Source organism: Mytilus edulis, chromosome 5 (genome assembly GCF_963676685.1).
Source record: "Mytilus edulis chromosome 5, xbMytEdul2.2, whole genome shotgun sequence".
NCBI lineage: Eukaryota > Metazoa > Mollusca > Bivalvia > Mytilida > Mytilidae > Mytilus > Mytilus edulis.
Window position 1 is genome coordinate 70,180,943 of NC_092348.1, and position 25,649 is coordinate 70,206,591.

Consider the following 25,649-nt stretch of genomic DNA (forward strand, 5'->3'; position numbering starts at 1 on the left):
AACTTTTGTTAATAAAAAAAATTGAGATACAATAACTTTAAATAGCGGATTTTATATATTTTTTCCCCAAAATAACATGTACAAATTTCGACTCACAAAAATATTTGAAAAATATTATGCCAAAATTAAATACTGCATAATGTAATATTTTAATGTTTTGTAAATATTGACCTCTAGTTAGTTTGGCTTTATAACTGTTTATTTTGTGTACAGAGAAAATTAATGACGCAAGGCTAATTTGACAAGTTGCTAGTTTATTATCTGCAGTTAAAGTTGAACTGTCAGATGTGATTAAGACCAGAAACGATGTCCTTGCCTATTTGTTTGTCTAGAGATGAAGTAATTAAACTTTATGATAAGGTCAGTTGGTCACGAGACTGGCAGATTGTGTATCAGCTGTGATACTGTAAGGATGTGTATTCCTTGAAGTCTTGAATCAGTTAGATTCTGGAGGACTTGTATTTAAAGTTTATATGTTTAAACTTTGTAGCTTACTTTGTCAATGTGTCTGAAGTAATGTACATTTATTAATAAACTTGTATATATAAATACCGTATTATTTAGTTACTGGGAATTTACCACAGGATATATTGTTGTGCCATAGATGGCTATGTCCGTCCGTCTGTGTCGGTGTTGACCTTCCCCTCGATCACGTTACAATAACTATATGTACATGTACATGTAAACTTATGTTGTATACAGTATCATAAAGAATTGGATAACATTATATACGGCAGATTCAACTACGTTATTCTTCAAGAATAAAATAAATGACATATAGTACAAAGATTTGGATCCATGTCGTAGCATATTATCGCAGCTTTTCATCTAAAAGCTAAGTATTGGTCAATTTGCGTTAACGCGCTTTTACTACACACATCTTTTATAAAAATAGAAGACGCTTTTTTGCACGTTGTCGCGGATATAAACGAAAAGGAAACACCTGTTTTCTCTTTACATATTAAATTAGAAAACCCTTTACTTGTTATGTCTACTGAAATTTCGGAGAAACTGCAGAGTTAACGAGGCGTTTGCATGAAGTGTTCGCGAGTTACCGCCGCGTTAACCTCTTCCAGTCGTCTACATATAATGCTTGGTCTGCACCCAACTGTAGTTATAGTTAAATATGAATTTATTTGTATATATAATAAAGGTGTTTAAAGATTTATGAACGTGTAACATTTCATTCAAGTACATGGAAGTACGTTAAGATATAATTTTTCCACCAGGAAGTTTAAATCTTACCTTTCCTGTTTATAAGTTGTACACACATATGTTGATACAGAGTGATGGAACTTCATAATTACGTGGTAATTGTGTTTTTAAATTTACACAGTAAGTTCTGTATATTGATAAGATATATAGGTTTATCGTCTGACTGGTAAGTAACACTGTTGATAAATGTCCAGTTTAGCGGGTCAGGCTTGCTGGAAAATGAGTTGGCCGCTGTTATTTATCTCTGTTTATATGGGGTTTGTTTTAGTTGTAGGTTGCTTCATTAAGTCCGTTAAATTGTTTAGTATTTTCGATGATGCGTATACCTGTAGTCTTTCACGTTCTGTACTGCTCAAACCTCGTTGAAATTTCAAGATTTCCATACAAAACAATGAATTTCAAACTGTTTGTCTATATCAATTACAGTGTATGTTAAGTGCGGATCCTAAAATATCATTTTCACTGTATATACCATAAATGTCTGATGTAGAATGATAAATAAACAGACGATTTATTTTTTATTTTTGAAGAAAATGAAGAAAATTAGTTAAAATGTATATGTTTAGAAATAAATAATACTAGTAAGACAATTGTAAGAGCTGCAAATGGGGTTTAATCGCACCTGAAGCCATCCAGCTGCGAAATACCAAAATAGGTGAATATTTAGGACATTTCACAAACAGTTCGTGCAGGTGATTTAAAACTAGCAGATAAGATGTTGTTGCAGAAAAATATTCATTTCAACACAATTATTAAAGTTGTATAGCGTAGAATAGTTGTTGTCATTCAGTTTCTTCATATTGAACTAAATTCCACTTTGATGCTTTCTTTATAATGCGAGTCATGTTTACTGTCGAATAATGATACTATACTTTCATTTTCACTGTAGAGCGATTCATTAGTATTGTATATGCGGTGCATTTTCACTATATTAATTTTATTTATTTTTGATCTATTAGTCTTAATTTAGCCGACTTGCTCAAACAATAGATACAGTAAGAGAAGGATTTGATAAAGTTTAACATGCGGACGAAAGTTTGATTAAACACTGTCTCTTAAATTCAATAGAAATAACATTTATTTCAAATGTATTCCATTTAATTTCTTATAAATCGTAGGGATCTTTATCCTTGGTTTTATTTATCTATTTCCATGACACTTCATCACTAATTACGTACATCTTGATATAGATTAAACCGTTGGTTTTCCCGTTTGAAAGGTTTTACACTGGGGCGCTTTATAACTTGCTGTTCGGTGTGAGCCGATACTCCATGTTGAAAACCGTATTGTGACCTATAATGGTCTACGTTTATAAATTGTGACTAGGATAGAGAGTTGTCTCATTGTCACATATGACATCTTCTTATATCTATCTATGGCTCAAACCGAACGGGATTGGATAAAAAGGGATAAAAGAAACCACACTGGGCTTAAAATGAGTGTTGTCAAATCGTACAATTTTACCTAACCGGTTACTCGAATAGTCGTTCGACCGACTAACAGGTTAACAGGTAGTTTTAGTTTATGTTTGAGAGCATTACCTATAGTACACTACAAATGTTCGTTTTCATAATACGATGAATTAAAAAAAAATTGAGAATGGAAATGGGGAGTATGTCATAGAGACAACAACCCAACCAAAGAACAGATAACAGCCGAAGGTCACCCATGAGTCTTCAATGACGTTCTTTTGCATTATACAGTTATACGCATTATAAGGATTGTCTGTGTGGAATGCTAGCGAAGTTTGCCTTTAATAATCCAATACCACCGTTCATGCTATGGCGTTTGTAAAATCGTAATTATATTGAAAAAATAAAAAAAACTTCTTGATATCGTCGAATTAAAATGATTCTTTCTCTTTCTCTTGATGTCTCAGAAAATAATGTGGGGTGTTTCAATTTGAAATTATTAAGCCAGTTGCATCAAGTATACATTTATAACATTCACCTTGATTTTAGTACAATTTTTTGAGTTGACATTTCGTTTAAAATATAACAAAGCCTTGCACATTCAGATGTAGGTCTACTCAATATTAGATCAAAAATATAATTATAAATTATGTAGTAAATCCTAAAATTTAATCGGATTACTGATTTAAAGTAACTGTTTAAAAAAACATGTATATTACTCATGTTTACTTGAGATCTTGCCTCGATCTGATAGTGTGGGCCAAAATTTGTTCCTTTTTTCACAAACAATGTCTATATAATTTGTTCCAGCTCTATAAAATAAGTTCCACACTTTGAATGGTGAAATAGTACTGGGTTGGTGAAATATGGTCCTTAACTAGTGATATAAGTTCCGGATTTATTAGATTTGTGCCTTACCTGGTGAAATAAGTTCTGGGTTTGTGAATTTTTTTCCTCACCTGGTAAAATAAGTTCTTTATCTGAGAAACATGTTCCACTGATTAACCAAGTTATCTTATATCCTGAGCATTTGTAATCAGTCAGTTTAAAGTTATCATTCAAGTGCATTATAAAATAAGTATTATATTAATTGCTCAATAAATAAAAAGTGATAATCATCAAATTTGTATCCTGTGGAGTATAGCAATTTTGAATTACATAATCGTAAAAGATATCAAAATGACACTTTTGAACCAGAAAAGAGTAGAATACGATTTTTTTTATCTTCATCTTAAAGTTAAAGTCATGCATTCAATTGCAAATGTATCCCATGCAAGCACATTCAGTACAGCATTAAGCTTGCATTCTGGTTCAAGTGTAGCAAGAAGCATTATAATTTAAGTGTAACAAGAAAATGTTTTTTTAATTTTGTGTGAATTTGTTCATTGATTTCTATGAAATATGTGAAATCCTGTAGAGGAGAAAGAGGCGCTTATTTTGCGCCAGGTATCGAAGAGCGCTATGTTCAAAAATCTAAAAATTTGGAAAAAATGTTAAAAAATAGGGGGGGTGGCCTATTCCAGGGCTTCTAGAGAAAAAAATAATGAGGGGTTCACGGGGTATGACTATATAGGTCTTGTAGAGGAGAAACAGGCACTTCTTTTGCGCAAGGTATATTGAGGACCAAAGTTCCTAAAAGTTTTGCCAAATCCAGCTAAGTTAATCTATGCCTGAGGTAGAAAAGCCTTAGTATTTCCATAATAAACTTATGTATCTTATACTGCGACATTGGGGCTTGTTTCTTAATAGGAAACGAATCTTGATCTTTCCATTTCTTTTATTTCGACTAGTATATACATTGTTTGCTGTTTCAATATGACTATTCATAAAATCATATACGGCGTGTACTGTAGCCCTTTGTTAGCCTTAAAGATTCGACGATACAATTTGTAAAAATGAAATAAGACCAGAGACATTACTGTGAATTGACACAGAAACGGAAAAAAACAAGCAAATTTCACAACTGCATTAACTTGTATTGTCTGAGATGGTTTTTTTATTCCTATATATACTATATAGTATATTAGATATACCGATAATGGTTGTTAATTCAAACTGATAAAATGTGGATTTTTTTCAATATCTTTAAAAAAAAAAAAAAAGATGCGTTGTAGTGAAATTTTAAATAGGACAACTATCGGACTGTGACTTTAAGCAACCATAAGTCACCATTAGACCTTCAACAATTAGCAAACCTCATATCGTTGAGGAATATGTGCTGTAAAAAAAATTCCAACAAAGCAAAAAACAAAAAATAACAATCAGAACAAAAGGCCTGTTTATGTGAAATCAATAAGCAAAATACAAATGTTACAGACGGTAACCAACAACAGCTACTGACTTACAGGCTTTTGACCTGGCACATAGCTCATACAAATGACAGGGTTGAACATACAGTTGTATGTGTGACTGATCCGCCGTACTCTAACCTAAAAGTGGTGTTACAGCACCAACTTACTTTCGTCAACTAATTTTAATCCATATGTTTTGTTTGTCTCCGTGCATTCATAAGTGAGACAATCAGACTTGCTGCTCTTAAACGGTTGACCAATATCCATACATTTTCCATTGTAGAGACAACCTGGAATACATTTGTTAATGCCCGCGTCACACTGTCCCGATTTTTACGCCGATGGCAATACGATTATGGAAATTTTCAAAATCGGGACTGATCGTATCCAGATCGGGCTATTCGTAGTGCCATCTTTAACCATCGTAGAACCATCGGCCACTTTTTCTAGCCTTCGGGGACAACTTCGGGAAGGGTTCTAAATTTTTTAACATGTTAAAAAATCACCGAAGGTGCGTCCGATGTTGAGGGTTCGTATTGAGTTCGTATCACCATCCTCATCATCGTAATGTCACCGGGAATGCATCTTTGAACATCGTATTGCATTCTTGTTTCCATCGTTTCCATCGGGCAGTTTTGACATTACGATGTCTACACGAATGAATCACGAAGCAACCCGAAGGTCTTACGATGGCAACACGACTTCGTGAAGACCTCGTAATCCCGTCGTGTTGCCATCGAATAAAAGTACGAAGGCGACAAGATGGAACTACGACGGCAATAAATCCAGATAAAAGTAAGTTAATTTTCGCGCTAAAATACATTTAAAGTGCAAAGCTCGATATGCACTGGTCAGTCTAATACGATAGTTAAGAAAGACGTTGACAAAACGTGGAGTTCATATCATATGATTCTATGAGAACAAGAAAAGCAACAGCGTTGTTTCTATTAATTCAAATGGAACAAGAAGAGCAGCTATTACAGGCTCAGGATTTACTTTTACAAGTAAAATATTATTTTTTGTCAATTTTTCATATCAAGTAACATAATGAAAATCATAAACGCGCCTCGTACACCAACACTGCAGGTACACGTATATAGGGAAACCAACTTTTTCTTCATAATTCTGATTTTTTATGTATCGTCTGAGTTGTTGTCACACGAATGTTTACTCCATAACCATTTTGTTTTCTATATGTCATATTTTGCCGCATATGTTGCTTTCCCCACATCCTTCCTTTTGTCTATATTATTATGATGTTCTCCTGGAAAGAGCTCTTTTTGAATAAAAGGGATCAACGAACCCATTACCTTACCTTTAAGATAGATCAGTAAACATGGGCATACTTATGGGTGATTATTCAGACTAGTGCACACATTTTACAGTTCAAACAAGGCAATGCCGAGCGTGGCATCCCCTCGTATGTAACATATTGGGGACAAATATGGACACTATATTTGTATATGACACATGCAGAAAATGGTAAATTGAATATGCATATCTGATACATAAACTAGTTTTTTAGAAATCATTGACAACCAAAACATTCAGTAACTAGAAATACCTTTAATATTGTCTCTAGATCCAGCAGGTAAAAAAATGAGCAACCAATTTCCTGTGTATAATGCTAAATAATATTTCAAGGAGAAAAAACAAGTCCATCTGCATAACCTTGACCTTTGGCCTTGAACGTAAAAATGTCAAATCATGACAAGGAGGCACCATATACCAAATGTGGTTAAAATCTTTTGAAGCATATTGGTTTTAGAGTGTCCACAAGGGTGATATTGCCTTGTATTACAAATGCCACTGCGACCTTGACCTTTGAACTTTAAAGTCAATAGCGTTTAAGATATTCTTAACGAGTAACACCATACCAAGTTCGGAGCATTTTGGTTCTAGAGTGTCTATAACAATTTTATCTACACGAAATTACATGTAGTAGGCGAGGGGATAATAAACTAAGTTTTATAAGAATTAGACAAAAAGATCGATTTCCCGCCATGCATGGCAGACTTGTACAGAAACGATATGTTGTCGAAATTCCGTTCGTATCGTAAAAAAGTTTAAAACAGGTAGAACGCATTTTTAGATCGTTTGTATACTTGTATTATGTACATACATGTGTTTTACCTTTATTTATACAATATAATATACATTCAATATTGATCAAACAATTTAAAACGCGTGATGCCTTCGGCATATATTTTAAATGCATCGTAAGCTGTACACGACGTCTTTTAGACATGGTATGGCCATCGCGCCATCATCGTAATCCATCGTGTAGCCTTCGTGATCCATCGTGTAGGCTTCGACTGAGATATGAAGCTTAAATACCCGTCTTCAGTTAACCTTCGTATGTCCATCTTTTGCTATCGTATATAATTTCGGCACCATCGTATAGACTTCGTTATTCATCGTACTTGCTTCGGTCACTTTTTGGTATTTTAACGAGATCGGGACCAACTTCGTACGAACTTACAATTTTCGCATTCGGGTGTCCATCGTATATAAAAATCGGGACAGTGTGACACGGGCATTAATGAACAATCTTAGAACACAGACTTCTTTCTCATTATTTTATTTTTACTCAGTTTAGTTTACAACTGTAATAATTTGTAATGGAAATAGTCGCCGTTAGACTGGATTTCAATAGTTTCGCGCTTTGCACGAAAACAACCAATTATCGAAAATATCATCCTAACTTAAGAAGATCTTAACTATGCGTCAAAATCATGGACAAGAACAATAAAAAAAAAAACAACAGGGAACAGGTTTGAATCTAGAAATCGAGAAAACTCAATTTTGTAAAAAAGAAACAACACCACGTTTCAGTCCCAGTACTTGTACAAATGTAAACCCTTTCTTGAAGACTGTTCTGTTCGTTTAGGCGTTTGTCTGTTATATTGTATGATAACAAGCAATTCGGATGATTGTCATTACATCCTCATGTCAACAGCAGTATTTTTTTTACGTTTAGAGTAAGAAATGTGGTACATCAATGTTTGTCAATGAGACAACAGTCCACCTAAAACATATGACGCATTATATGTCATCGTACGACCTTTAACAAGGAGCAACATCCATACCGCATAAACCAGTATTTTTTAAGTTTATTGTGCGCAGAATATATTTACGTCGTGAACTGTACATTCATGAATAAGTACCTACAAAATAAAACACGAATGAAACAGACCTCCTTGCAAAATATGAAATATAACCGGTTGTACATGATAATGAAATACGACACATTCAAGTAATTACCTGCTTTAACAAGATATTCCTCTGCCGTGTGTTCACTTGTGACCCTGCAACCAATAGTAAAACAAGTATTCCATTCCCACGTTGTTCCTCCGGGATGACACACATCGTTGCTATCTGTACAACCTGTATTTGGAAGTAAAATGAAAATATAGATAACTATAAAAGTTTTCAAAACGTACGAATATAACCTCGGCATGCTTGCAACCAGATACTCTTGTGCATTACAAAACTGTCCAAAGTTATGAAAAGACGGATAAAATACTGCACTTTACCTTGTTCATTCCTATTCCCAACGATTTAATTGACTTAATCCTCAATCCTGTCGATACCTGTATCTTGGCTTTGCACAAAGTCATGTTTTTCTCTGACTGTTTATGACGTCTTTACACTAAATCCATTGGATGTTTGATGTGTACGGATAGATAATTTAGTCTTAGATGAATGATTTTTTTTTGGTTGTTAGTGGCTTTGAACTAGCTGTCAGATAACTGCGAGTACTCTCAGATCTGTTCTTAGTGTCTTTTTGTTGTTGGGATGTACAAGTATCCTGCCACGTCCACTTGTATTTTTGTCAATCTGATGAGTTAAGCCTTTTTCAACTGATCTTTTTATTTCGTTCTTATGTTGTATTGTTTTACCACTTTCCTAGGTTAGGGGGAGGAGGGGTTTGGGACATGTTTGACCCGCCATATTATGTACATGTAGGTATGTGCCTGTCCCAAGTCAGGAGCCTGTAATTCAGTGGTTGTCGTTTGTTTATTTGTTACATATTTGTTTTTGTTATTTTTTAATATAAATAAGGCCGTTAGTTTTCTCGTTTAAATTGTTTTGCATTGTCATTTCGGGGCCTTTTAATAGCTGACTATGCAGTATGGGCTTTGCTCATTGTTGAAGGCCTTACGGTGACCTATAGTTGTTCATTTCTGTGTCATTTTGGTCTCTTGTGGACAGTTGTCTCATTGGCAATCATACAACATCTTTCTTCTTCTTTTTTTTTTTATATTAAAACAAATGTCAATTGTTTTTCATATTAATTTGTAATGTACTGTAGCAGCAAAACAAAATATGTGGTTAATGCTCATGCATCTAGATAAATCTTCGGTAAGCTTAAGGAGGTAGACCTAGGTTAAGGGAAATAACTCTTAAGGGTCATTTTCAAAAAATGTGGATATTTCAGTTGTGAAATAACATTACAAAAAAATATTCAATTTTCAACTTTAATATATGAAATTGAATAGTTTAACAACAATACAACCTGAAATAAAAATATGCAATCTTAAATGCTACTACAAAAATATTTTAAAAAATAACATAGAAACAAGTATGGGACATATGTCAACTACATAACGGATTTAGTTTCGGTCCCTAATTTTTTTTTAATAATATTTACATTTTGCTTGATATATATTTCCATAAAAATCATCACACTTTTTTCAAAGCAGTTAACATGGTTAAAATAACACTTTTTAGAAACATATTTTAAAGTGAATTTAATTCTGCATTGTCAACTACATAACGCTTTTTGTCAACTACATAACGATTCACTGCGTTATGTAGTTGACCGTTATGTAGTTGACCTATTTGTGGTTTTTGGATGTTTTTCTTGACCCTAATACTACCAGATAAATGGTTTTTATTAAATTAGAGTCAGTATTATAGACTTTGAATGATTTATGTAAAAAAAAATATTTATGCCAAAATTTATCAATGTTTTTGCCGTTACAAAGTTGACATAGAATAAAATTACGGAGTAATTTGTACTCACCAAAACTAATTTATAATGAAATGAATCAATGATGTCATCCTGTAACTTTAAGCACGTCATCAGAGGATGAAGAGTAAGTAGAGAACACTTCCTTAGTTACAAGGGATATAATCAGTTGTTTATTGGCAACATTATTTCATTTGTGTTATGTAGTTGACATTTTTTTAAGTACGAAATGAAAAGTAAAAAAAAATGCTAATAAAATCTAATAATTCCCTGTATTTGTGTATACATACCTGCAGTGATACCTATATATTTATAATAACAAAAGAAAAATAATAATTTCCGCTGGGTATTAAAACCAGCATTTAAAAAAGACTAGTTTTTCAATTTCGTACAAGCAATTTTGGGGTTTTTGGACCCTTTGAAACCCACTGGAAGCAATTTCTGTAGCTAAATTTCAAATTGAATTTGCTGGAACTTGTTACACACACCAAAAACTAAATGGTGTATCTAAAAATTGGATAAAAATATTTACACTTTTTTAGAAATATTGATTGTACAAGAAAATCCACATTTTTTGAAAAAGGCCCTTAAAATCATCAGTACGTTTGTGTCAACCATTTTCATAAATATATTCTAAGCTTCTAGGTTACATAGATTATTTCCAATCTGTTTCAGGTAAATGCTTAAAAAACATTGATGAAACTTGACTTGAACAAACACATAACTGATTTAAAGAGTTATCTCCCTGAACCAAGGTCTACCACCTTAAGGATGAGTATTTAGTATTCTAACATTTCCACTGACTTTTAAAAGAATGAAATGGAAAAAGAGTATTTGGATTTTTTCCCAAATCTTTTCATGTACATCCTTACCCTTACTCATGTAACTGCAAATCAAACTATTTCAGCAAAATGTTTTTCTTGCAAAGTTGCTATATATGGTTTATATCAGAAAACTGTTTTTATTGAAAGAAAGATAACTCTACTTATACTACATATTTTCATACGACTATGCTTTGGTATTCATACTGCATAGTTATCCTAATTAACAGTGTAGCACTGTTTAGTTTTTTTTTTAAGTTATTTAACTTATCTTCTTATTTTTCAATCAAATCAGTTCGTTGTTGTACTGATTAACGGAGAATTAAAATCTAGAGGTAATATTTTAACGTACAATGTAAGAAAGATCTTAGCAGTAACAAACTGCAGAAATATTTGTTAATATGTTTCTACTGAAACTGACTTATGGCTCTTCCAAAGGTATAAAATAATAGCCAGTGTAAAAATAAGAGAACTGTAATTTTTGTTTTAAATTGATTTAAACAATTTTTACCATATAATGTTGTATTAAATGTATATCCGTTTCCTTTCTGAAGGCATGTTGTTCTTTTGCAAGTATCAATATCATTCTTATATTCGCCAAACGGTAAACATACACCTTCAATTAAACACCCTGAAAAACAATACAGTGTATATTACGCCTGATGTCAAAAGTCAGCATAATGCAATTTCAATTTTACAATGCAAGAGCCATATAACATAAACGCAACTAACTATGCACCAAGCTGTTTTAATTTGAAAATTATAAACAACTTCACTGTCATAACTTTAATTACTAAAATTTAGATGTGATAATATTTCTGAAAGTACGATAAAATTTCCAAAAAAATGTTGTATCTTTAAAGAATTAGGAATAGGTTTGAAGTATGTTTTGGTTAAAACGAGTATCGAGATTTAAAGACCAAAATAACTTAGATGAGAGTTGTCTCATTCGGAATCATACCACATCTTCTTTTTTTATAAGTTAACGAGCAAAGAAAATTATCTGTTTGAAACGATTAGCTTTCTTTGGTGTATTTAAAAATCTAAAAATTGGTTTTTATTGCAGTTCATGTAAAAGAATTTAAAGTCAGTTGCCCGTAGTTAGATTTCTATACCATAATTACTGGTTATTCTGTTTGTACACAATAACGAAATATGTGACTATGAGTGTCTTTTATTAAGAAGATGAATCTCTGAATGACATTTATTAAATACATATTGAGGTCGAGAACTTATTACAAATAAATGTAAAGATGGAATGACTAGGATAAAAAAACAAACGGTTAGAATGCCACAGCAAAGTCCGAGTTTGAAATTGTATTGCAACATGCTATATTTTGACTCCTTGGATAATCGCTGGAACATTTATCTGACATACATAATGTGTCACACTCGTTTTAAACAAGATACTGGATACAATGTCTCAAATTTGACAGATGAGCTACGAATGTATTCATCCCACACAACCCACCAATGTTCAACTGTTAGTTAGCAAGGACTTTTACTGCCTAAACGGGAAAAGTCGAGAGCTCACCATACAGTTATACGTTATCAATGAAACCCTTTGAATAAAGTATGTAAATTATCTACATGCAGTATTCTAACCTGATATACTCTTTCAGCTTCTTTATGATCAATGAATGAGTGCACTTAATTTTCAGCATAAGGCAAAGATCGTGAATGACGATTATAAAGGAAAGGCTGAAGATATTAAATATGTTCAAACTCAAAAGTCAGAGACAAACGGACAACGTCATTTAAAAATATAAAAAGCTACTTAAAAGACAAACACAGCATAAAAAGCTAAAGATTTAGCTACACGAACACTACGAAATACAACAAAGAACTTTTTTTGTATAAAACTGCATGCTTCCTTACGTATATCGATCATTTTCTTTTTATTATTGATATGGTCATATTGCTTTCTCCTTGACATATACCAGCGTATCAATAATACATGTACAAATACTTAAGAATTGAATGCTTCTTTTTGTAAATTTATTGGGGTGTAAAAGCGTTGACCGAAGTACATTTTGTTCTAAAAATGTACGCACGGTCAACGCTTTTACAAAACTATAAAGTTACAAAAAGAAGCATTCTATACTTATAATTACATTTTTTAGCTATGATCATGAAAACACGAATTTAATATATTTTATTATTTAATTCAACTGTGCACTTTATTGTTGGAGCACGTGTTATCATGAGTGAAAAGTTGTATTGAGCAATGTAACTGCTTACGGAATAACACGTGATGTGCAGTTAGCCAATCGGAATAAAATATTATAATGAAACATACATCTAATGTAAGTAATACTCGTAATCAATTGCCGTGAAATATTTCTCATAACACAGTAGCGGATCCAAGGAAGGGGAGTTCCGGGGATTGGAACCCCTTGTTTAAATATGACAGGATATATACTGTAACTCAATACATACTATCTGTTCTAAACTATTAAAATGAGACATTTTTGAAAGTTGCAAACAGTACAAGGGAAGTTTTGGAATGTTTATGATTTGCAAATATAAATAACAGTTCCATATATGATGAAGGTAATATAATCTATAAACATTCGTTTGACCCTAGTCAGTAGCTTCAGCTACATACATTTATTTGTCTGTGCATAGACATCATTTACTATGCTATGAATAATCGAACGAATGCCATTCGTTGTCGACCAAACGATATTTCAAAGTTTGGGTAGGTGACAAGCAAATGTAAAAGACTTTTTTTCTGAGGAAAACATTATTTGTTGAAATCACATCAGAAAAAATACAAACTGAAGGTATTTTTTTTTATACATCTCTAGAATCGTACTTAACTTATAATAACATTACACATACAAGAAATCATTTCCTAATTGGAACCAACAGCGAATAATAGGTTATTAGCATAGGTCTGTTCTGTGTTCCTTAGGATTTTCCTTCAGTATTTTGGATACCAAAATTATATAAGTTTCCTAAGCCATGTTACAAACTACGTCAAATTGATGAGTTGTTTAAGTACCCCTAGAGACATCTTAATTAATTACTAAATTACAAATATCAATTTTATCAGCAATCAACGCCGGGTTCAAAGTTATTGTGATACTACCTAACCGATAGGCGAAGAACATTGGATTTTGATAATTAAAAGCTCTAAGGATCTACATGTAAGTAGATACAATCTTAGACTTCTTCTTCTTGCAATTGTATTCAAACATGTACTTTTAATTAAAAATATTGTTACATCTATTCTGTTATTTATCAAAACATGATTCCAGTCTGAGTAACCTTTGTAAAACTTTTACTTAAATAATCTGGTTGGATGTGGACAAAACATAAAAATATATAAAAACAAACCTATGAATTTTTCCGACGTTTCCCCGCCTGAACATGTGACTTCTTTACATGCTGATCTGTCTGTATGTCTACCACCATCGTCCAATGCCAATTCATCGTACGTACGTATTATATCGAAGGGCGCTATGTTCAAAAATCTGATACTAGAGCTCAAAATTTGGAAAAATGTCAAAAAATAGGGGGGATTCTAGAAAAAAAACTGAGGGGTGTCATGAGGTATGACTATATAGCTCCTGTATAGGAGAAACAGGCGCTTATTTTGCGCCAGGTATCGAAGGGCGCTATGTTCAAAAATCTGAAACTAGAGCTCAAAATTTGGAAATAATATCAGAAAATAGGGGGGGGGCGGGTCGGCCTGTTCCAGGGCTTCTAGAGAAAAATAATGAGGAGTGTCACGGGGTATGACTATATAGCTCCTGTATAGGAAAAACAGGCGCTTATTTTGCGCCAAGTATCGAAGGGCGCTATGTTCAGAAATCTGAAACTAGAGCTCAAAATTCGGAAAAAATGTCAAAAGATAGGGGGGTTGGCCTATTCTAGGGCTTCTAGAGAAAAACAATGAGGGGTGTCACGGGGTATGACTATATAGGTCTTGTAGAAGAGGAACAGGCGCTTCTTGTGCGCCAGGTAACGAAGGGCGCTATGTTCAAAAATCTGAAACTAGAGCTCAAAATTTGGAAAAAATATCAGAAAATAGGGGGGGGGGGGGGGGTCGGCCTGTTCCAGGGTTTCTAGAGAAAAATAATGAGGAGTGTCACGGGGTATGACTATATAGCTCCTGTATAGGAGAAACAGGCGCTTATTTTGCGCCAAGTATCGAAGGGCGCTATGTTCAGAAATCTGAAACTAGAGCTCAAAATTCGGAAAAAATGTCAAAAGATAGGGGGGTTGGCCTATTCTAGGGCTTCTAGAGAAAAACAATGAGGGGTGTCACGGGGTATGACTATATAGGTCTTGTAGAGGAGAAACAGGCGCTTCTTTTCTTGCCAGGTATAAACGGGTGCTTTGTTCAAAAATCTGAAACTGGAGCTCAAAATTTGGAAAAAATATCAGAAAATAGGGGGGGGGGTCGGCCTGTTCCAGGGCTTCTAGAGAAAAATAATGAGGAGTGTCACGGGGTATGACTGTATAGCTCCTGTATAGGAGAAACAGGCGCTTATTTTGCGCCAAGTATCGAAGGGCGCTATGTTCAGAAATCTGAAACTAGAGCTCAAAATTTGGAAAAAATATCACAAAAAAGGGGGAGGGGGTCAATTACTGGGCTTCCAGAGAAAAATAATGAGGAGTGTCACGTGGTATGACTATATAGGTCTTGTAGAGGAGAAACAGGCGCTTTTTTTTGCACTAGGTATCGAAGGGCACTATGTTCAAAAATCTGAAACTAGAGCTCAAAATTTGGAAAAAATGTCAAAAAATAGGGGGAGGGGGTCGGCATATTCCAGGGCTTCCAGAGAAAAATAATGAGGAATTTCACGGGGTATGACTATATAGGTCTTGCAGAAGAGAAACAGGTGTTTTTTGTGTGCCAGGTATCGAAGGGCGCTATGTTAAAAAATCTGAAACTAGAGCTCAAAATTTGGAATAAATGTCAAAAAAATAGGGGGGTTGGGCTATTCCAGCGCTTCTAGAGACAATATTGAGGGGTGTCATGTGTTATGACTATATAGGTCTTGTAGAAGATAAACAGGCGCTTCTTTTGCGCCAGGTATCGAAGGGCGTTTTGGTCAAAATCTGAAACTAAAAACACTGGACACTTTAAATTTGCAAAACACTCATTTGCAAATCCGCCGCCGCCTCAAATAAGAGCTACAGTGTCATGTATATAACCAAAATGTGCGGAATTACATGGGATTTAATAATTTCATTAGTTTTCTACTGTTACTATTATATTTATTTTGCTATTTGATTTATAAAAACATGGGATTTTCAATATCCCATGGGATTTTGGTTAAATCCCATGGGATTTTTTATGGTCCCATGGGATAATTGTAGTCCCATGGGATATTTGTTGTCCCATGGGACAAAAAAAATCCCATGGGATTATTATTATCCCATGGGATTTTTAATATCCCATGGGACAAAATAAAATCCTATGGGATTCAAATTATAAATATATAGATATAAATATACAGTATGTGTATGTTGCAATGAATGCTGTTTGGTAGTAAAAAGTTTTAAATGTATAGAAGTTTTTTTTATATTTTATTAATTTTTTTTTCATTTTGTCACAAACATGTTTTTTATTTGTTAATATGACAATAAAGATTATAATTCTGATTTTGGAATGTATAATAAAATTTAAGGTCAAAGAGTAAAGTTCTTTCTCTGAAACAAAATGATGACATGTTTAAATAAATGAAACAATATTGTTTTTAAATCTTTGTCTTGTTTATTTTATAATGAAAAATAGAACTGAAAAAAATATTTCATATTCTGACTGAATAGTTTACTCTTTTCATGAAGTAAGGTTTTCTTTGTTATAGTTTCATTGCAATACATGATTGAATATGCAAACAATTTGAATTATATACCTTTGTGGTGTACATAATATTATGCTTATATTTGCAAATTTATAATTTAAACACTTTTTGTGTTAAAGTTTTAGTTTTCTTTTTCGCTGCTTGCTATGTACAATTATTCAGTCCACTATATAAGAGTCAAGTCAATAAATTATTTCATCCACTAGAATATTCCTGCAATTCATAGACAAAACATTTTTCAATCTGTTCTTCAAAGATCCTCCTCGTTACATCTTTATTGGATGGAGCGATTCAAATGAGAAGACAAAGCAGGTTTATTTGGACAACAACATACTAATATTTTTTTCATTCGTTCCTTCTTTCAATTGATAATTACATTGTTGCATTTACATGATCAAGTTCTTGAGCATCTATGATCGTGATGATATGACTCCTTTTTTGTTTATAGTCATTATGTTGAAATTTCCTTTTTCTATTAAATGTAGAAAAAAAACATTCCATTTCAAATTAATAAAAAAAGTCGCACTGTTGAGAAAAATATCATCTTCCAAGTTTTCTGTTCAGTATTGATCTGTTGAATGATGACCATGAAAACCGAGATGTCTGACCTACAAATACACAAAACTCAAAAATTATCAGTGAAGAGAAATACAGCAATAAAATGACTATTTTATCATGTTTATGAACATTTTAATAAACTTTCATTTAAATATCTATTGTTAGTACTCTTATTTCAGTGCTTTGTGTCTATGATTTACATATTACTGGTTATTGTTTGGTTCCTTGTTGCAGTCTTTTCAGTTAAGCCCATTGCAACAAATTTTTACAATTTGTTCAAATGTTGTGCTGTTATTAAAACCACTGTCCGGTATAGCGTTTGCTCATTGTCAAAGGCTGTACAGTGAACTATTTTTGTTAAATTAAGGGGGCTCACAGGTTTCAATCAATTTTTTTTCTTAATACATGTAATATAGGGTTACACTATATTTTTCTATAAATGAACTTTATCTTATACTTTATAGAAAAATAGAAAAATTAAATTAAAACTAGAGGCTCTAAAGAGCCTGTGTCGCTCACCTTGGTCTATGTGCATATTAAACAAAGGACACAAATGGATTCATGACAAAATTGTATTTTGGTGATGGTGATGTGTTTGAAGTTCTTACTTTACTGAACAATTTTGCTTCTTACAAATATATCTATAATGAACTTTGTCCATTAGTAACAGAGAATTATATTTGGTAAAAATTTACATAAATTTACCAAATTAATGAAAATTGTTAAAAATTGACTATAAAGGGCAATAACTCCTTCAGGGGTCAATTGACCATTTAGGTCATGTTGACTTATTTGTAAATCTTACTTTGCTGAACATTATTGCTGTTTACTGTTTATCTATAATAATATTCAAGATAATAACCAAAAACAGTAAAATTTCCTTAAAATTACTAATTCAGGGGCAGCAACCCAACTACGGGTTATCCGATTCATCTGAAAATTTCAGGGCAGATAGATCTTCACCTGTTTAACAATTCTACCCCATGTCAGATTTGCTCTAAATGCTTTGGTTTTTGAGTTATAAGCCAAAAACTGCATTTTACCCCTATGTTCTATTTTTAGCCATGGCGGCCATCTTGGTTGGTTGACCAGGTCACGCCACACATTTTTTAAACAAGATACCCCAAAGATGATTGTGGCCAAGTTTGGATTAATTTGGCCCAGTAGTTTCAGAGGAGAAGATTTTTGTAAAAGATAACTTTAATTTACGAAAAATGGTTAAAAATTGAGTATAAAGGGCAATAACTCCTAAACGGGTCAACTGACCATTTTTGTCATGTTGACTTATTTATAGATCTTACTTTGCTGAACATTATTGCTGTTTACAGTTTATCTCTATCTATAATAATATTCAAGATAATAACCAAAAACAGCAAAATTTCCTCAAAATTACAAATTCATGGGCAGCAACCCAACAACCGATTGACCGATTCATCTGAAAATTTCAGGGCAGATAGATCTTCACCTGTTTAACAATTTTACCCCTGTCAGATTTGTTCTAAATGCTTTGGTTTTTGAGTTATAAGCCAAAAACTGCATTTTACCCCTATGTTCTATTTTTAGCCGAGGCGGCCATCTTGGTTGGTTGACCGTGTCACACCACACATTTTTTAAACTAGATACCCCAATGATGATTGTGGTCAAGTTTGGTTCAATTTGGCCCAGTAGTTTCAGAGGAGAAGATTTTTGTAAAAGTTAACGATGACGGACGACGACGGACGCAGGACGCCAAGTGATGAGAAAAGCTCACTTGGCCCTTTGGGCCAGGTGAGCTTAAAATGGGGACACCATTCAATCACACTCACAATCCGCCTTTGAAAGAAGCATATATATACATTTTTGTAAAGGTACTTTTTTTTCTGTTTAACTAATAGGAGAAATAGAGGTAATTTTGAAATGAAAAAAGAACTTAATTACAGAAATCGCTTAAATTTTACAATAGTTTAGTTTAAGTTAAGTTAGTTGAAAATGATAATAAAAAATATAGGTCACTGATGAGCTAAAAAAGATATTACAATTCTCATGCCAAACAATGGCATTTCTGCACCAAAGGGAGATAATTTGGAGCTTTTTCAATGATATATACATTTTAAAAGTTGTCTGGGTCCAAAACGAATTGATTTTTTAGAATGATTTCTGTACCATATGAAAAGGTAAAAACTAATAAAGTTATAAATAAAATTAGTTATGAAAAAAAAAAATTAATATTTTTCTGAAATTTTTATACCCTCGAGCCTCCTTAAACATTGTTAAATGTCATTTTATCTCTATTGGAGAAAAGTCTTATTTGAAATCAGACTGCTTATTTTTATATCAACCCAGCCATATTATGCCTGTCCAATACCAGGAGCTTGTACATAATTCAGTGGTTGATGTTGGTTCATATCCGTCATTTTTGTTTTTCATAATATTTTGTTTTTTTATAAATTAGTCTGGTATATTTGAAGTTTGAATTGATGCTTTGTTTCAAATTTTGTTAGCGTTGTCTTTTATAGATTACTATATCATGTATAGGGTATGAGTTTTTTCATTACTAACAGGTCATCATTGGCCTCTAATAAGTAATTACAATGCTTACATCCACTTAATTGAACTCTGATGGATAGTTTTCTCATTTATCGTACCACATCTTATTTTAATAAATATTTAATCATTACTCAAGGGCTAAAACTTTTTTCAACAGTGGACTTACCATTTAGGCTTTGTTGACCTTTGTAAATCTATTTTTGTTGATAATTTCTTCTGTTTATAGTTTCCCTTTTATATCTTTAATATTCTTGCCCTACACATAAAAGGGTAAACAATATCATTTAATGACAAAAATAACTACTAATACATAAAAAGTAGGCAACTGAAAATTTTGCCTCATTTGTATATAGCTCAAAATTTAGAAAAAAAAACAAAATAAATAGGGAGGGTGGCCTATTCCAGGGCTTCTAGAGAAAAATAATGAGGGTTGTCACGGGGTATGACTATATAGGTGTCGTAGAATAGAAACAGGCGCTTCTGTTGCGCCAGGTATCGAAGGGCGCTATATTCAAAAATCTGAAACTGGAGCTAAAAATTTGGAAAAAAAATCAAAAAAATGGGGGGGGCGTCGGCGTGTTCCAGGGCTTCTAGAGAAAAATAATGAGGAGTGTCACGTTGTATGACTATGTAGGTCTTGTAGAGGAGAAACAGGCGCTGTTTTTGCGCCAGGTATAGAAGGGCGCTATGTTCAAAAATCTGAAACTGGAGCTCAAAATTTGAAAAAATGGCCAAAAAAAAGAGAGTCGGCCTATTTCAAGTCTGCTAGTTAAAAATAATGAGGGGTGTCACGGGATATGACTATATACAATTTAAATATAGATAAGAAAATAACCATCACTGGCTGTTAACCAATCAAAGGAGTAGGTCTGGTCAGGGCCGATTTTGGCCTCAAATTTCAGGTTCTTCTGACGACATATTTTGGACACTTTTTAAACACTTAAGTGTCATTTTTACTCATTAAAAACGCTCCGATTCTAGCTTAAACATGTCACATTTTATAGATATAGAACCACTTATTCAGGCCCTGTCGGAAAGAACATAAAGGTATGATTTTTTTCATCACAAGTCATGATATTAAGGCCATACCAATTTAATTTCTTGTTCTACGGAAATTTCGGACTCCAAAATTTGGGGCGAGCGAGCGATTTGAAAATTTTGATAAAAAAAATTTAATTTGCAAATTTTTGAGGCGAAGCTTGAAAAGTAAAGGCGAGCGATTATAATTTTTTTTTGTAAACATAAAATAGTAGGTTTTAACAATATAAAACTTAATTTATAACTTGTACTTTAACATTTCTGAAGTATTTTGCCCTGTTCACCAAGAAATAATTAAATCTGGTCTATGTTTGTGTGACTGACAATGATACAATTCTCCATCCAAGTCATAATCAGTTTGGGGGCAAACAGTGTGGTGGGGTGCTTTTATGTTAAAAATCGTAATATACAGGTTAGACTGTGATTTTAAAACAAATGTTGATATCTTTTTATAATATTTACAACAACAACAAAAAACGGTGCAGGAAATGGACATGATTACATTTCCGGATGCGGGAAGCGGGAATATAAAATAAATTAAAAAAATCTGTTTTGAAAAAAATAGGTGCGGGCGGGTCCGTCGAACAAGGAATCAAATTGGTGTGGCCTAAGATATAGTTTTGACAAGAAATAACTGCCACTTTGAACTTAAGACAACGTAGCCATTAATGCTTGAAATTGGAGAATTTTAGATAGAAAGCAATGGGGCATGAATTGGTGGTTTTATACTTACTAAATCTGCCAAAAATTGTCATTGTCAGATGGTTTTTGTCAAAAATGAAAGTGGCCACATCCGTGTTCATGCTCAACCTTTATATATGGTATGTATTATAACACCGTGTAGAACGCCATATGCGCGGTGTCGGCTATGTTTGACACGGGGTGGCAATTCCGAAGCGAAGAAAAACTATCAAAGTAAGTTCAAGTATCAAAATGTCTTTTTTGAGAATTCTTAGTACCATTAAATGTATTGCACGGAAGGAACTGAAACACAATCACATGAGTATAATACGGTCAACAATTAAAACTTTCCGTGGAATAACGTCTATTTCCTGCAAGCAGAAGCAGTCAATTTCAGTGCTCTATTTTCTCAAACACCTCTCCCTAGTTTTCCGTGTTATAGACTTTGAGGCTTCATATGCAAATTTCTGGATAAAACATACTTTACACGACTTCCCCCGTTTCATTTATATAAAATTAAAATTATATCATGGAAATAATCCAAATACCAGCTTCTTACTTAAAATTTATTGGCTTTAAAACTAGTTTTTCATCAAAATACAAAGTGTCGCTCGGGGTGTCAGATTTTGCATCTCAAGGGGTAGAGGCTTTTAATAATCTTCTATATTACATATTACATATTACAAACTGAAGATACTCTTATTTGCCTGGTTTTTTTTTTTTTAGTTTTATAAGACATGTGCTTTTGATTTAATAAAATGTAAAAAATCACTCAAAATATTTTGTTTTAAAGCTGGAAAATGACTGCTTTTCCTTTTCAGTAACTATCATGGTCAGAAAAAGTCACGGCTGTGACTAAATGCACCGAAACATGGAGGAAAATCATAGAGCAGACTATTTGGATTATTTCCATGATATAATTCTAATTTTATATAAATGATACGGGGGAAGTCGTGTAAAGTAGTTTTTATCCAGACATTTGCATATGAAGCCTCAAAATCTGCAACACGGAAAACTAGGGAGAGGTGTTTGAGAAAACAGAGCACTGAAATCGACTGCTTCTGCTTGCAGGAAATAGATTGTGTTTCAGTTCCTTCAGTGCAATACATTTTATGGTACTAAGAATTATATAAAAAGAAATTTTGATATTTGAAGTTACTTTGCTAGTTTTCTTCGCTTCGGAATTGCCACCTCGTGTCAAACATAGCCCACACCCCGCATGTGGTGTTCTACACGGTGTATAATCAAACACAACTTATATTTCAATATTAAGAATGAACACAAACATGACAAATGCGACCACTTTCATTTAAGACGGGGAATGTCTAAAAATTTAACTAAACTGCTTAAATTTTGAAATTTTTTAACATTTTAGCATGACTTTATGATGTTAGTATCCGATACATGTGCATTGTATTGTCTAAAACAACACATATGTATGTAACAGGATCATTCTACTTTCCGATGAATAACTAAAAGTTATCAATTCTGTAAAACAGCTATATTTTGGGACCAAAAAAGGATCTTGCAGGACCTACTCCTTCCCCCTTTCTGTAGTCTTTGGACAAGCTTTATCAACCATGTAACCTAAAGTTTTCAAAATTCTATAGAACCCCACCCCCTCCCCCTAAAAAAAATGATGCTTTGAAATACCCATGATACATGTATATGTTTATGACCCAAAAATGTTACACTACAATAAAATGATGAATTAATTTCCTACAACTGTAAAATTCAAAGGACCATTCTAATAGTATTTTCGTATGCAAGCGGATGTGACGTATCATAATTTGGTGGTATTACATATATTGAAGGGCTTCTAGAGGAAAAAATAATGTGGATTTTCATGGGGTATAGCTATACACAAAGACAAAAGTAAAGCACCCCCACGTTTTTTTTAGAATTGACAATTATTACGATAAGGGACATGGGATCGTTGGACAATAGGTTCCTTAAAAAGTAATACAGTCTGTTAGGACATAACATTAGCTTTAAGAAATACACAACAAGTTGCAAAAAAAGGATAATCTAATGAATAGATTATCACAAAACCACAGGTTTAGTTTAAACACTTAAACGTATCCATTTTAAGTATGGACCTTCTGAGTTCATTATGCATGATACTAATGTCATGTCACTAAGAACACGTCCATTGTAAGTCTGTTAACGTTACCCATAGTTCAATATTCAATATCGGGTAAAACCACCACGTGATTGGATGCAGGCATCCATCCTGCGTCACATCCATCATGTTAGTCGTCGTGCAGCTAATGGGTGGTTATCAAAATGAGGTACAACTACTAGTCGAAGAACGTCTCCAATGTATTGATCACAACTAAGGTTTCCTCGTAAAGTGACCAAGTATAATTTGCATTCATGAAAGATAAATCCCAATACCATCACAGAGCCTCCACCGTAAGGTACAGTTGCTTTGATGTTCCTTGTGGTATATGCTGTATTTTTATGTCTCGAAACTCTCAATCTTCCATCTGTTACATGCAGAAGAAACCGGCTCTTGTCTGACCAATGGATCTTGCACAAGATCTTCAAGTTCCAACCACGACGAGCGAAGCACCATACCAAACACAGTTGTTAATGTCGGTCAATTAACATTGGACGTCTTAAGCTTATTACCCATCTTGATTCTCGGTTAAAATCAGTCTTGATTTTAACCGTTTTCTCACGGTTGATGGCTGTATATGAATTAACCATTCTCTTTAAAGGACAGGACTTGTTGCGAATTACATTCGTCTAGACAGGAATTGCAGTGCCCTGTCTTCACGCTGCGATGTTACCAATTATCTTGGCAAGTCTTTAACGTTATTGGTTTGGATGTGTTTCCGCACAAGCCTGCTGACTACAGTATAATGGTAGCCCATATGACATCCTATAGCTTATATAACCCTGGTGACCGCCTGTCGATAATCTGCCTTCTTTGAGCCTCTGATATTCGTCTTCGTACCATCTTCACAGAGTGTGAATACAATTTTCAAATCGCCGGACTTAAATACTCAAAATTGAAGCACGTGGAAACTGCATTTTATAATTTGAATGGGATGCATTATTCACGTGTATGATAAGTCGATATCTTAATAATCGGTCAAACCTGTATGGTCACATCTTCTTAAGGAACATTGATCTTGTTGAAATCTATGTTTATATTCAAATTGGCATTTTGTTAACAGTTAATTTATAATTATAAACATATCAATGTTAACTCAAGTCAACACAGAAGTTCTGACTACTGGGCTGGTGATACCCTCGGGGAAATAAGTTTCTACCAGCAGTGGCATCGACTCAGTGGTTCCAATCAAACTCATCATAGATACCAGGATTTAAATTTTTGTATTTACGCCAGACGCGCGTTTCGTCTACAATATACTCATCAGTGAATGTCATGTGAAGGACAAACAGGCGCATCGTTTGCGCAAGGCTTCAATGGGTGCTATGTTTTATAATGTCGAAAGGAACTAAAATTTAATGAAGAACAAATCCAACTCAACTGTCAGACAAGAACGTGAAAACCTTTAAAAAAACCATATCAGAGTCAGCAAAGACTAATTTTGAAAAACTACATTCATACCAGTTAACGTTATCAATGACAATACAAGCGCCACAACCTTAAAGACGGCATAAGTTCCCTCGTCCACGTGCGGGCATTGTCTGATAAAAATTAATGTATATAAAAAAAAGAAAAGTTACTTTGCTTTTTAAGTAAAATATATTAAATATATTAGTAATATTTTCAAGATTAAAACTAATGACTTGAATAATTTATTGATGATCGTTTAATACTGTGTTAAAAATTCGAAGATAACGTTACGTCATTTTCCGATTTCAAACAAATACGCATTTTCCCATCGTTTACCATTATAGAGATGGAATTGAGTTGTCCTTTCGATCATTAAATGTGTCGTGTACTATTGTCGCGTTAAAAAATTGAAATCGTTACACGTAAGGCAATGCTTCGTCTACGTCATAGTGAGAGAGAACGACCTATTGGGATGTTAACACCAAAAATGACTGTATTACAGGTTGAAAATCATCTCAATGTCTCTAGAATGACTAATGAAAGGCGCTTAAGACTCGTCTTATAGATACTGGTACGACATATTAATGTCCCCGAGGTTGCAGACCACATGAAACGAAGTTACGTGAAGATTTGCATATCCGCATTATTCATCTCCGGAATCGATTTGGACAAACTCATTGAAGAAACAAAAATAGGCTATATGCCCAAACATATTGTAACCGACTTCGTCTAGTCAGTCTAAGAGCTCGTCGTTCGTTGAAGTGACCTATCCTTACGC

The 25,649-nt window shown here is 33.5% G+C and overlaps 2 protein-coding genes across 3 annotated transcripts in view; one reads left to right on the forward strand and one right to left on the reverse strand.

Annotated features, from left to right (window-relative positions):
- Positions 1-1,237: 1,237 nt before the first annotated feature.
- Positions 1,238-25,649, forward strand: part of LOC139524350 (neural cell adhesion molecule 1-like) — a 100,898-nt gene continuing 76,486 nt past the window's right edge. For both annotated transcript variants that reach the window (XM_071319115.1, XM_071319116.1), the window contains exon 1: positions 1,238-1,335. In XM_071319115.1, the coding sequence (XP_071175216.1) occupies positions 1,290-1,335 (46 nt within the window). In that variant the 5' untranslated portion in view covers positions 1,238-1,289. The remainder of the gene's footprint in view (positions 1,336-25,649) is intronic.
- On the reverse strand, positions 4,814-16,555 carry LOC139522611 (uncharacterized). Its single transcript, XM_071316077.1, has 6 exons — positions 16,507-16,555; positions 14,057-14,179; positions 11,226-11,345; positions 8,183-8,305; positions 5,086-5,208; positions 4,814-4,845 (listed from the first exon to the last, which is right to left on the reverse strand). The coding sequence occupies exons 1-6, from the start codon at positions 16,553-16,555 to the stop codon at positions 4,814-4,816; spliced, it is 570 nt and encodes a 189-aa protein (XP_071172178.1).